The following is a 14,866-nucleotide window of genomic DNA, read 5'->3' as shown; positions in this document are numbered from 1 at the left end:
AGGCGCTTTCCTTTTAAGGGTAGAACGGGAGAAAGCTTCACGTTAATTTTCACAATTCCGTTCAAGAGGCCGCTGCGCTCCAGCAGGATGAGGAAACGTTTTCCCGACAGAAAAGCGACTGGAAACAAAACTTTGAATTTAATATTAAAGTGGTAAGTAGCGAGTCCGTGTAAATTTGTCAAATGAGTTTTTCCTCTGCTGTCACCGTTAATAATTAAGAATAACTTACAAATCTTCTTTAATGCTATTGTGGAAATCTCAATTTTATAATTATGTTTACTTTTTTTTTTTTTTTTTTTTATTTTATTTCTAAATAAAAATATTAATAATAAAAAAAAAAAAAAAAAAACCCTGAATTTTATAATAACAATTAGCTTTTTAATATTTTGTATAAAAAGAAACAATTTAAAATTTATCTCTTAAACTTTTAATTAAAAAAAAAGTTTGTAAAATTATCATCAATAAAATCTATAGTTTTTTCACTCGATTGAAGCTTAAAGTTGTTCTAATAATTTAAATACCAAATTAACAATTAACTTGAGAACTTTCACCAACCTACGGTCTAATAAACTTTTGATAGTTAGTTATTAAACTATTTTTATTACACTGTAATACATAATAGAGACTTAAAATAATTAAATGAATAATTCTAATCACTAATGATTCGATGTGTAGATAGTATTTAATCGATAATTAAAAATAAATAAATTCTAGCGATGAGTAAAACTGCTGGAGATCGTAAGTGTAATATTAATAGATGATTGCTAAATTAAACATGACCTCTTAATCCTTGTAGACTTTATTATTATTTTGGACCTGGGGCGAGCTCGTTGGCTTGTCACGTTCGGTCGAGTCGGGCTTGGTCGAAGATTCAGCCCGATCATACAGATAGCTGGTCCCTCTCATCCCGCCCGGCGGCACTGTGCTGTCGTAAAAATAATCTCGCGGTCGATAAGACCTGGAACATTGAACAGAGGACAGGATATAATACAGGATATAATAGAGAGCCGAGCTCTAGTTAGATAGCTAAATCTTAAACCTTATAAACCTTAAACCATAAACCCTAAGCCCCTCTTCCGGTTCGTTAAAGTGTCGTTCACCTCCCACCCGGCTCTGCCTCGTCACTTTTCAAAATATCTAGCAAAAAAGTCAACCCGAGCTTCTTCCCAAGACAAGACCGAGCGGGAAAGATAAATAAATAAACTAAAACTAAACTAGCACAGAGTTTTAGTTCACAGTGAACTGATAAAATTAAGTACTAATATTTAATCCTCGAAATAAATATCAGCTATTAAAATTCATCGGAGCATATTTATCCGCCCGAGAAGATTTAGATAGTTTAATAAATAAGAGCTGTTACTCAATGTAATTGGATTCTCATTCAAAATTGTGATAACGTAATTCCAGAGAAACTACACGTTATTTCGAGATGCAACATAAATTTATTCATTCAGTTGGACGCTTAAAAATAATAGAAGAAATATAAATAATTACACACCCTGGTTCTCGCTCTCGAGGGTTCAAGTCTTTCCAATTGTCTCTGGAATATATAACAGTAGAATTTTTTATTGTAATTTTTATATTTCAAATTTAAAGAGTTATACACGCTTGGGATTTTCAACAAATCTAGTTCATTTTTAACTTTTCGCTGTGAAAATCAATTATTTTCATAAAATTGGGAAATTATTGCCTTTTTTTATAATATTTAAAAATTATATTTATAAATAACTATTTGAAATTATTTTTTAAATAAAGATTTAATAATTTAAAATTCTAAAAAAATTTTTCTATCAATATAACTCCTTGATAATAGCATATTAAATTAACTTAAGAGTTTTTTTTTTTTTTAAAGAAACTCCTAAAGATCTTATACAGAAGCTTAAAAAATATTATTTTTTTTTTTTAAATACATATTTATTAATTTTTTGATGCTGTAAAATTAATTATTAGAAAAATTTCTTTTTTAGGTTTACAACCTTTACAAAAAAAAATAAAATTTTAATTACCCAGTGTCACGGTCTCGTCCAGGGGCCCTCCAAGTGTCTCTGTGTCCCATATAATTCCAGGCACTGGCGTACCCTCTATCATATCCTGGTCCCCAAGTGCTCGATGAGTAGTGTCCTCGAGAGTCGAGACCACCTCGTGCAGGATATCTGTCGTACCAGTCATATCGATCATCGTAGTACGGACGTCTGCGGTAGTTTCTTTCGTACGGATCCCAGTTGTCATTTTCGTAGCCGCTGCAATCGATAGATAAATGTCATTGCGTTTAAATTGATCATAACCATAACGATTAATATTTAACAGTTTGCCGTTAATTCAAAACAACCTACCGATTGGGCTGATAACGATTGTAGCGATCGTATCGAGGAGGCTCGTCACTGGGACGTCTGTCATATGGCTCGTATTGATAGCCAGTATGGCGTTGATCCAAGTTGTCGTAGCCATTCCCGCGGTCCGCAAACCGATCGTAGTTGCGGTCGTATCTCATGTCGTAGGGTCGGTCTCGTCCCATGAGCATATCGTACCTATAACACACGATCGCTTTATTAAATGTCCCGTAGAATAGTTTCTAGAGTTATGTACAGTTATTATTGAACAAGCTTCTAATTAAAAACTATCAACAATAATAATGATAATAATTAATAATGAAGAGGCTCACCGGCCGTGGTAGGGCAGCGGTCGTGCCGGGTCAGGTCTGTAGGGCTCTCTGTCGTAATCGTACGGCATTTTCGGTCTGTCGTAATCGTATGCGGGCTTGCGATCGTAGTCCAGGGTCATTGCATGAGTCCGGGGTCTCTCGTACTCATATCCGCGCTCGCGATCGTAGTAGTCGTCATACCTGTCTCTGTATCTTCGGCCTTCTAAATCATCTTCGTAGTAATCGTGTCTCATTCGCGGTTTCCATCTGTAAATAAATTTTTTTTCTTACTAATAATAAAAATAATTGATTAAGGAAAAAGTATTATAGCTAATGATGATTTTAAATTAATATTGTGTCTAAAGGGCGCGAGATACAATAATTAATAAGGATCATTTTTGTAGGAAATTAAATTTTTTATAAAAAAGGATTCTTATGATTTTTCCATATCATTGATATTTAAATCGTAATTTAAATTTTAAATAAGAAACTCAATTAAATATTTGATATTGGATTGTAATAATAATAATAATAATTACCCTCTGTAAGCAGGTGGTGATTTATTGGAATCACACGTAATGCAACGTTGCTCATAGTAAGCAGCATCTCGGTGCTCCGGCTCAGCCCTGACTCCGATGGCACCAGAAGAAACTGAGGAACCATCAGAACCGTATCTCGCGGTGTAATAATGCTCAGAACGAGCTTGACGGAACAAATTACCGAGAGTTGTGGCCACTAAGGGATTTGGCGTCGAGGATGAGGATGAAGAGGCCGAGATTGAGGGCAAAGATGATTCCTCTGCCCGGATAGACTTTATCGAGGCACTTATCAACCCCAGAAACAGCTGCAAGCATGAGTAATAAAGTTATGGAATAAAAATTAGTCGGTGAAATGTGAAATATAAAAAATAATAAAGGAGCTTGTAGATTAATATGTATGTATGTATGTATTTTATGGATGTAGGCGGCAGGGTAATTTTAATTTTTTTTTCTTATGGCTCGAGTTGATGCCAAAGGGTTATTGAACGTGTCGGCATGAACACGCAATCAACCCGCACGAGCAGTAGAATGGCTCAATGGCGATACCTCCATATCCAGCGTATACCAGCAGCACAACCAGCACAACCAGCACAACCAGCTACCTAACCGGTGTATGAAGCTTTGCGTGAGATGCACAAAAGCGCAATTATGCTGCTAACGTAGGAAAGTTCAAAGCTTCCGGGTGATACTGAAGTGGTCGGTATTAAAAAGGTGCTCGGGACCACCATGGACACTCTACACTCTCTTGCACCCCTTCTATTCGCCGTAAGCTCACTCTAATGGAATTTTAATTCTACTCATTATTTTTTTACCTTAATAGTCACATCAACTTACACTTTTACTTTACACCTTTCATTTATTTATCGATCACTCGTTACTTTGTTGCGTTTTCCACCTGACATTTATTTTTATCCATTTTTATAATCTTTCATTTAAATACTGATTGAAAAATTTATTAATTGCTTATGAATTTTTTATTTAGAAATTTTAAGTAGAAAAAATTAGTTTTAAACTTTTAATAAATAATTTTTATTATATTAATAATTTTTGAATTATATCAAAATAATTTTCTGTAAAATAATTTATTAAAATTAATAAAGCTTAAAAAATTTCTCTTTTTTTCACAACTAAAATAATTTTAAAACTCGAAATAATTATTTAATATTATTCATAAACGAAAAAATTAGAGATTAAATAAACCAAAAGGATTTATGAGTTATGAGAAAATTCTCGTCATCCAGAACGTGCTAATAGACTAGTCACACTCATTAGCATTTTATAATTAAACACCCGTTACAAGCTTTAGTGGAGCGCATAAAAATTCGTGTCAGATGTCAGCTAAAACAAACCGAGAAAACAATAAATATAAAAGTAAATGAACCCTGGAAATTTTTTCTGACCTTTAAAATAGAATAACTCACACCCGATTTATCCACCTTATTACAACAAACGCCCCTAAAAAATGATAGCAAAACATTATTTAAAAAAAAAAAAAAAAAAAAAGTAAAATTCGGGGTGTCACGTGTAAAGTGAATTAAATTATGCATTCAGGATAGATATAGGAGGCGCAGTACAATTATGACGGTGAGGACGTTTTCTCATATTCAGGTTTCCAGCCCAAGTAGTTTTGCCTCTCAACTCTGCGCAATTTGAGGATCGGCATTATATTCCATTCGTTTCTTGGGTAATTCCGGGGACGGCAAATTAATAAAACGCTTGCGCTCCACAGCAAACCTACGAGACTCAATTAACCCGACAGAAGTTACGGAAATTTCCATTTAAATCTTAAACATTGACATTAATAGTGCATAGCTAGCTCTATTTTGTCCCAGTCCCTTGGCAATTTCATGACCAGCAAAACAAACGGGCCATTGTTGTTCAGTTTAAATATTTATTTATTTTAGGTAATGTAGTTTTATTTACATTAATGAACAATGTTTTCAGACGAGTGGTTTATCTGAAAGAGTTTAAGGCCGAACGCACACTGTCCGGTTGTGCGTCCAGCTTTTACTTTTTCTAGCAACTGCCCTCATACAAACCGAACACACATAAAATCGAAACGTGATTGTAGGCCTTTTATGATGCTAAATCCTGCGGTTGATTAATGGGAGGACGCTCAAAACCCACTGTCATTACTTAGCATTTCAACAGCGCGTCGATCTCCGGGCAGACGCCTTTATGTTTTTACCGAAATTACGCTACTCGTGTTTCTCCAAACACCTGGCAAAATAGTTATTTCCTAATAATTATTTTAAAAAAAAAAATTTTCACCGGGCGCTGCTGTTTTTATTTCGTTAAAACCGTGGAGACCTTTATTTATGGAAAATCGATGACCTACATGCCAGTTGTCGCTGATACTCAGATTTTAATATAACTCGATGTCAATCTCCGGTACCTTTGTTGGGATTAACTTTTCGTCTATTCATTTTCATATTTTTAATATCAAACTATCGGGAAAGATTCATTTTTATTCGGAGGTCCGGGTAAGTGTTTTTCTTAATTAAAACTTTATTGATTAAGGAGATGTTTTATTAGAAATTAAAAATATTATTTTTTGTAATTAAATATTAGATGAAATGTTATAAAAAGTGTATTTTTCTCCACACGATTTTCCGAAGGATTTATTAAAAATTTTTTCAAGATAAACAAATGTCTAAAAAAAATTCCAGCTTTTTTATTTTTACGGAGCTTTATTTTCAATTTATATTTTTTTTATTATTTCAAAGGTTTGCACTGCGCACATGTCAGAAAATAGAACGCAGTATTTTTTGTTTCACATAAATAAAAAAAAAAATTCACTGAGCTGCTATTTAGTAAAAAGAAAGAAATTATTATTTTACTTTTTAAAGTTGAAATAAAATAATGTTAAATTTAAAAAATGATAAAATAAAAACTGGCTAATTTAACGGCGTCTGCGGGGGTTGTCCCGGTTGAAACTTTATCGATTAAATTGACCGAGTGAATAACTGTTAATAAGCAAATTTAACTAAGAAAATAACTTGCTCGTCAGCAAGAACAATGAATAATTTTTTTTTTTTTTTTTTTACTGCAATAAAATAAAAATAAGATAAAAATAATTGCACCGAAAAGTTTGATTCTAATAAATCCCGTGGAGCGCGAATTATTAAATGTAAAATAAAAGATATCAAACGTTGAAATAACAAAAGTAGATCGAGGAAAAAACGTTAACAAGAGCATAAAAATTTTTACTGCTCGTGAAGCTCGAATAGCGAAAATAAATCACTGTAGCAAATCAGTCCGTAGAATAAGAGAGGAAGTACCGGAGAATTTTTTTTCTTTTGTTATTTATTTTATTATTATTATTTTTTTTTTTTTTTTTTTTATATTATACAACTTTATATATATTATATTTTTTCTATTATCATTATTATTATTATTATTATTATTCTGTAGTAGGGTTTCGGGCGTTCAAAGGATTCGGACGGCCATTAGTCGACAAAATCCGTGTATTCGCCGGCACAGGTGAAATAATAAGACCGGAAGTGACGTTATGAGAGTGAGTAGTCGGAAAAAGAGTAAAGTTACACGTGCGTACAATGAAATAGTTAATATATTGTCCTGAACGCGGTATTTTGCTATTGCTCTTACACCTTTATGGCACACAGCATACATCTAGCGTTCCTGCTGCGCTGTTCACCAACTGATAGTTGACCTGACCATTATTCTCACCACAATGTACTTCCTTTTATCAAAACACCACCACCGCATTACAACACCAACGTAGTAAACACTCTCACCTTTTTCCATTTTACACTTTCATTATTATTATTACTTTATTTATAATAAAAATTATTTCTAGTCTTTTTACGTACTTCATTTCCTAAATCCCGTACTCAAGCTTCCTCTTTTACCCACACGATGATTCATTTAATTTATTATATATATATATATATATATATATATATATATATATATATATATATATATATATATATATATATATATATATTATTATTCTCATTATTTTCTCTTGCATTAAACTCAACATTTATTCAAAGCTAATACAGTTTTCTCTGGTACTTTGCTCTTATTTTGTCCAACATTATACGTCGTTATGTGCTTGTTAGCGGAATAAAAAACTTTAAAAAGGTTTGTTAGTTTACCGAGCTTTTCATTTTTATTATTATTACTTATGACTTTTTTTTTTTTAATTTTTTTAGTAAACACTACACTTAAATTCACTAATGACAAAATAACATACATTATACATTGTAATGAAAATAATGGAGTAATTAAAACAAAAAGTTTCGAATGAAATTTTAATCCCGCTTTTTCATTGAATAATAAATGTTTTCGTTTCTTCCGTATACTGCACTTCAATAAAATATTATAAAGAGTATGCTTTAATTACTGTATTATCCTTTAACATATTTTATTATAAAAATGAAAAATGTTTAAATTATTTTTGTGCGAGTAACAGTAACCAGCCGCGCGTATATAAAGGATATAATATTTTTATATTTTTTTAGAATACCTTCTATTAAATTAACTTGATGTAAACAAGAATATTCCATGCATCGGTGGTTGAGTTCAACGAACAGTGTCGATCAACATTTTTACATCCTTGTGGCTTAGTGATATTACTATCACTAATTTTTGTTTGTTTTATTGAATTAGAGACAATGAAAAGTTTTTTCCGGTGTTAAAAAATTATTTGTATATTTTTTAATTATTATTAAAAAATAAAGTAAATTATTTTATTTTAACTACCAGTCAAAAATTAACAGATAAAAAAATAAAAATAAAAAAAGTGATTACTTCCCGGAAAAACTAAACAGTTTAGATTGAAAGAGTCTGATTGCATGATTGTTACAAACTGTAAATGTAAGAGCAATAAAAATAAAGCAAGAGTAAAAAAATAGTTAAAATCGAAATGAATAAAAATAGATAGCCGTAAAAGCTTGACGTGGGACTCGTTTTCGTTTAGTTTTCTCATCCTGATTCTGATCCGGGTCTCGCCTCTTCTACTTCTACTGGGGTATGTCTCTTTCCTCTACAGCGGTACTCAGTATAACTCTGTACTCTAGTTTACCCTCGTTCAATGATCGATTAGTTTGCTTTGGAACGCGATACGGGCACTGCTAAAGCGGTAATGGCACCCCTTTCGCGATCAGACCCGGAGAAACTCACCCCCCCCCGCCACCGCCCATTCAGCCAGTGAATCTTCCACCGCTCCCCTTTCTAGACTGTTTCTTGCCTTAAATATATCCGGGATAGGGTATTTTTTACATCTCTATAACTTTGAGCGCTAAACTGGCTCGATTAACTCCCCGGAAAGTTAATTCCTGTACAAACAATTCAACTCGACGCTGGTAAAAACCAAAACATAAATACAACCAAACCAAAAAGAGTAAATTAATGCAATAACTACCCAACAGCTGAATCGAGTAGTTATTGATTGTTAGCCGTTAGTCAATAGATATAGTTTATAAAGTTTATCACACAGCAAACACATGATCCGAGTTTTTCACAGTCTCTTCTATTTTCTGCTACTCGTTCGGCAACTGCTATTGACTTGCCCGCCTCGATTAATCTTACATCCAACGAATTACAGCCGTATAATGGAAAAGTTTTATACTACACAGTACACACTCGACGTCTCAACTTGTTTTCGATATAAATCCGGTTAAAAAAAATTCTCTCGGTTAAAATATTTTCCGGTTTTACTTTTCGCGATAAAAGACCACAAAAAATTCCCGAAATTGAAACTAATCCAAAGCCGGAGTGTATATATGTATCAGTTAATCCGCGGATCAACGGACGTAAGACAGTTTTGCTCCCTCCCTATGGTAGATAAGTCATTCCGTGGTTTTTCCTCTTTCCTCGACCAAACACATGTAATATAAAATATATAATATAAAATAACGTCTACATTCACACACATTTTCTTATATACTTTTTACCACTTGTACGTCTCTCCGTAAAATTTATCGCGGACCCAATTAGACCGAGCAGCATATACCAGACAAACTCCTCTGGGTATTATATATAAATACATACCTCACAAAAATTTTTTCCACCGATTGAAAATATTAAAAATATTAAATAAAAGACTTACCACAGAGTACAAAAAAATATAGTTAGTAGCACCACAAGCCATAATTACACGTGTTCGCGTCCGCGACCTCCTACTGTTTGGACGAGTTAAAACACGCGGCTGGTCGTTTTATAGCTTTTGTTGACCTTGCTCGTGTGATCCCCGCAACAATCCTTCTGTTCGGATCCGCGTCGCTTGGAACAACACTGAATAATAATAAAAATAATAATAATAGGAGAATGTTATGTGTGTAGAGAGATATCGGGATCGCACATCGCCCTTTTCACGCGCCAACCCACCCGTAAAAACTCGTTTCGGTGTCCCGATCACGACGGAAGAGACCTCGCGCGTCACTTCCATCCCCCAAGAGTCCATCAAGACGTCTGTGCTCTTTTTTCTGAGGATAAAATAATTGCCAGGAATTTTAAAGCTAATTTCGGTTGTAATAATTTAAATTGTTTAATTGAAGTCGCTTATTGCGTTGTAAAAAAAATTTTAATTGTTATTCTTATCCTAAAATTAATTTTTATTTAATTAATTAATTTATATAAAGTTTAAATTTGTAAATATTAATTTTATAATTTCTTTAAAAATAAAATTTTATACTTTTTGTAAGAATTAATTTTTAAAGTGTCAAAAAATATATTTGTAATTTAAAAAAAAAAAAAAAAAGACTATCTTTATTTTTATTAAAAAAAAAAAAAAAAAAAAAAAAAAAAAAAAAAAAATTCCCTCTGCAAATTTTTTGCATAGTGTCAAGTGCATCGAAGTTTTAAAACGAATACGTCTGCCGGTGGTTTTGTTCCTCTGCAATCTCGATGAAGAATGGAGGTTGGCATGAGCTAAGCAGGCTCCAAATTAGAATAGGATATTGGCAGGAAGTTGAGCAGAGCAGAGAGGCAACAACTAACTCCTGGGGATCGGTTTGGGAATTCAGAGTCGTTGGAGGGCGTCACGGTCCCCGCCTTCGCTGGATAATGCTCCAACTAACTCAGGCCTTAACTCATTTGATATTTCGAGTTAAATTAAGAGTGTAGCCGTGAGATTTTTCCATTTAAATAACATATTTTTGGTTATTATTCACGGGCTTTATTATTAGATATTCTATTGTAGATTCGTGACCCAAATTCATTGATATAAACTTATACATGATAGTAATAACAAAGCAAACAATAACTCGAATGTAATAGAAAAATAATAACATAAGTTTTTTATTTTTAATTTTTTATTTAAATATTAAATATTTGATTTTATGAAGCGATTATTGGTTTTATAAACTATTGATTATTATCAAGAAAGTAATTAGTGGGCAACCGTGACGTTGCGCCACTTTAAAGCCTTTCTCGGGTTTTTTTTTTTCTTTATTTTCTTTATTTGCAGTAGGAGCATTAGAGGTCAGAGGAAGTGAAGAAAACTAACTTCCTCCCGCTTGTACGGTCATCGATATCTAATAAATATCGACTTGAGATTATTATTCAAAAAATAAGAATTATTATAAATTTATTTTTCAAAAAAATAAAAATTTTTGGAGCTTCCAAAATAATAAAAATAAATGCAATAGTAAAATTTTTTTAAGTTCATAAATTTCAAAGTTTATTTAATTTCATTGATTTTTATTTTTTCTTTGAATTAAATATGTCTAAATTGATAAAAAAAAAAAAAAAAAAAAGAGAGAAAATCTTGCACCATAATTTTAAAGAATTTGATTTTAAATCAAGCGGAAAAATTCCTGGAATAAAAAATTGCTCTTAAATTAAATTCTCTTGAATAAAATAAATTTTTTATCAATGTAGTCTTTAAACAATTATTTTTCTAAACAACGATTTAAATTATTTACACCAGCAATATAATACAAGATATAAGATGTGATAGCTCAGGAGCAGAGTTTTAAATTTATAACGCTCTTGAGATCGAGAGACGATTGCCGTGAAATTTGTACGCTTGTACACCTCCCAGAGGAACTTACAAACTCGAGCCTTTCAGCGATATTTTTATCCTACAATGTGTCGAGAAATAAAAAGCTATTGAATTATTTAATTGGATTCAATTATTCACGTGATTTTGTGCAGCTTTGAATTGCGTAAATAAACAAAAAAAAAAAAAAAAAAAAATAATAAAATGACAAAGAGAGAAGGGATGTTTTTAAAATTAATTGGCGGGGACTAGTTCTGAATGGTTAACGAGCTCGGAGAAACAGAATAAGACGACAGGTGAGGACAATGTTCCATGCATGTCGCTAACGATATTCCTCCGCTGACAGAATAGCCAATCAGTGTTATTATATGTTATCCTGGTAGAGTCCTCGGTGTTTAAGTTGGCCGAGGGTGGAGTGCGACCGATCGAAAGGTCGTTCAATGGAATAAAACCCTCAAACTCGGGTGTAGTGTGTTGTACAGCGTTGAACTATACCTAACTCTCGACAATGATAACTGGTAGAGGGAGTTGAGAGAATGTGGTCACCGAACAATCTAGATCGGCAAAGTGATTGGCAAGCTACGAGCTTACTCTACTCCACACTACTTCCAAACGATTCTACCTATTCTGAATACACAATAAACTACTTGCTCCACGTGTACGAGGAATATAAGTCTTGTATAGTGGATAGTCTCTAGATATAGTGATACTGGGGCGGAAGTTCGTTGCTCGGTTAGATATAGAACCAAATTTAGATGCTCCTCGAATACGAGAATCCACAACAGCACAGTCTATCCTTTGTATAGGAGATCCGTGCTAGCTTGAGCGGTGAGCACTTGGCGACGTTAATCAACCTAAACTGGCTTAATATATTACTGTTGCGGTGATTAATTTTCCTTTACTGGCTATCCGTCAATTTATTCATCAAACATCCCCTAGTTATGCCACTAATCAACGGGGTATTTGTATATCATATGGGATATCATTTACAACTGTTTCTCGGACAGTTAAATAGTTTATTTTATTAAATATTAAAATTTTTAATAATTAATTTTTTAATTTTAATTTTTGATAAATAATAAAAGTACTTTTAGTTAATTTATTAAGACTTACAAGTTTATTTGTAATGCAATTACATTTCAATTATTTTTTTATTATCTTCGCACAATGTTTTGTCCTTTCTAAGGCTTTAATATTTATCAAGTACTGTGAGAAGAAAAAAAAAATTTAAACATTTTTTAATCTTAAAGAAGAGATTAGTAATTTTAATTGAAAGATTAAAATTAAAATTTTCTAATACACATTATTATTTTAAATTATAAAAATATTCTTACAGAATAATAATTGTACTGTGTATTTTATTTAAAATAATTTCCATAGTAGTACAGCAAAACTTTTGTCAAGCTGTTAGAATTTCAACGAGTTTTTAAACAAATTATTTAATGAGACAAGTTAAATCTACAATATATGATCGGTGTTTACTTAAAACGCACGTTAAAGTGACTCTCTGAGGGTTTTGTTGTAAGTAATAGCGTGCTTGACCTAAAAAATTTTTATATTTTTCGCTTTTAAATAAAAAATATTCTAAACTTGATAATCAATGATACAAATTGTTTAAAAATTTTTTTTAGCCGAAGCTTTTAGCTTTAAATAAAATAACGCGATTTAGTTTAGAGTATCTGTCGGAAAAATCGATAGATTGAAACTATCGGGATGATAAAATATTTTTATCAGCGTTATTGGATCACAAAAAGCCTTTCAGCAGGTTGGTTCGATTAAAATCAGACGAGAAAAGAGAGAAAAGATTATTTTATGATTGTGAATTAAAACAACCATTGTGGTTTAATCACTGCAGAAGTGATTGGTTTATATATATATATATATATATATATATATATATATATATATATATATATATATATATATATATATATATATATATATATATATATTTATAAGCAACGAGCTCGCTGATAGTACGGGTTACTCAGTAAACATATCGGCAATACGATACAGATTGTCGAGGCTGAAATATAATTGCGGGCACAAGCTTGCATTTATAAAACCATTTGGTTAATTTTATGAAATATTTGAATTTGAATTGGGACGTGTAAAAGCTTTTCCACTCGCCGAATACAACTGTGTATTTACCGGTGGATATTTTATGACCAACTTTTTCACTTTATATTCCACTTTCTGGCATTCTCTGTACTCTTTACTCTTTACTCTTCCATTATCACCCACCCCCACCCCTTCTCTTATTCAACTGCACTCAGCTACATCTCTTCGACAAATGAGATTATCGTTGCATCAGAACCACATCTACCATTTTAATTGACCCAACGTACAAATCAAAATTTAATTCAATTTGTGAAAGCTTCCAACATCCATCTGCCAGCTAGATTTCGTTTAAATAATTTAGTTTTGATTCTATATTGACAATTTGGATTCCAAGTTGCATGAGAGCTTTAATATTTATTAATGTGAAATCAGGGATTGTATTGACATTATATATTATATGTAATTATTAATTTAGAAGTTAGAAGTCTTAGAAAATTTTTTTAGATCTTAAAACATTTTTTTAGCGTTCAAAAAAAATTTTTTTTAATTTTAACACTCAAAAAAATTTTTTTACGCGTCAATAAAATATTAATCAATTAAATAGTCCATAAATTTTTGACTACCCAAAATAATTCTCAAGATAGTTTTACTAATAATTAGTTCCAACTATCCGCTGCATGATGTGGTTTCCAATTACTGTTTCCGTTTCCTCTCCTCGGTCAGAGATATTATGTGATACACTCTCAGCCGCAAAATTATAACTGCCTCAGTTCTATCAAACGACTATTCAATTACAACGATCCAGTTTGCCATCAAATACCGATTTAGATTTCGCTTATCTCTATCTAACTAAATTAAAGTAAACATCAAAGAAGTTTAACTCCAATAAAAATTAAATCACTTTATTTCCTTAAAAATTCAATGAAAATTTTCAAAAGAAACTGTTCAAAGTAAATATTCAGGAGAAATTATTTTTAATATAAATTTAGTTTACCAAAAGCCAAGTATTTGATAGTAAACCGTCTCATAAAAAAAAAAAAAAAAAAAAAAAAAGCAACAAAAATGCGTATTTTATTGACCCGAATAACATCGTGTGAGCAATTTCTGAAGACTCTAGAAGGAGTTTCATAAAGAAGACGAGCCAGCCTAGGGCTATGCGGTTTTTTATAGCTATATAGATGCCCGGGGTTAAGAGTACACGATCCGAAAATTGTGACCACAAAGGGAAAAAGTAAGCTGACTCGTGAAAGCTGAATTCTGTAAAACTTTAAAGAAAATCTTATTCCGGGATAAGTATAGACCAAGACGAGATTTTACAGAGTCTGGGTGACAGCTACTCGTTCTGGCACCTGACTCAAGTCTCCAGTCTCTCGTCTCTCGTCTCTCGTCTCCCGGCTTCAGAATTAAAAATTAAAAATACATATATAAATCTTGTTGAGCTTTTCAGCTGAGATAAAACTATGAAAGGCGTTTGAAAAAGTTAATTATCTAATTTTAATTAAAACTTTTGATAACCCTATTTATCTTTGATACCTGAAATTTAAGCGTCGCTTTAAAGTGACATAATTCGACTAATACAGGATGAGTTGTATTAAATTCACCAATTTATTTCCTTCAGATTCTTCTTAGAAAGAACCCGGCTAGAAAAAATTG

The 14,866-nt window shown here is 32.0% G+C and overlaps 1 protein-coding gene across 2 annotated transcripts; it reads right to left on the bottom strand.

The window, feature by feature from the left end:
- Nucleotides 1–499: 499 nt before the first annotated feature.
- On the bottom strand, nt 500–9,381 carry LOC141530993 (uncharacterized). 2 transcript variants are annotated; one of them, XM_074248438.1, is made up of 7 exons: nt 9,260–9,381; nt 3,181–3,485; nt 2,663–2,908; nt 2,334–2,528; nt 2,007–2,240; nt 1,499–1,540; nt 500–958 (listed from the first exon to the last, which is right to left on the bottom strand). In XM_074248438.1, the coding sequence occupies exons 1-7, from the start codon at nt 9,299–9,301 to the stop codon at nt 784–786; spliced, it is 1,239 nt and encodes a 412-aa protein (XP_074104539.1). In that variant the 5' UTR covers nt 9,302–9,381; the 3' UTR covers nt 500–783. The 2 variants fall into 2 exon arrangements, with proteins under 2 accessions (XP_074104539.1, XP_074104542.1); XM_074248441.1 differs by lacking the exon at nt 1,499–1,540.
- Nucleotides 9,382–14,866: the final 5,485 nt, after the last annotated feature.

This window comes from Cotesia typhae, unplaced genomic scaffold (assembly GCF_013202065.1).
Source record: "Cotesia typhae breed Kobodo isofemale line unplaced genomic scaffold, CoteBio_Ctyphae contig_5, whole genome shotgun sequence".
Taxonomy (NCBI): Eukaryota; Metazoa; Arthropoda; class Insecta; order Hymenoptera; family Braconidae; genus Cotesia; species Cotesia typhae.
This window is presented reverse-complemented; position numbering and strand designations above follow the sequence as displayed.

What these genes read in the sequence shown, in the direction of transcription:
- LOC141530993 (XM_074248438.1), bottom strand. Translation starts at nt 9,301, where the DNA reads ATGGCTTGTGGTGCTACTAACTATATTTTTTTGTACTCTGTG. An exon ending in ATATTTTTTTGTACTCTGTG is followed by an intron (nt 3,486 to 9,259) that starts GTAAGTCTTTTA and finishes TCATGCTTGCAG; the next exon opens with CTGTTTCTGGGGTTGATAAG. An exon ending in CCTCGAGAGCGAGAACCAGG is followed by an intron (nt 959 to 1,498) that starts GTGTGTAATTAT and finishes TCAATGTTCCAG; the next exon opens with GTCTTATCGACCGCGAGATT.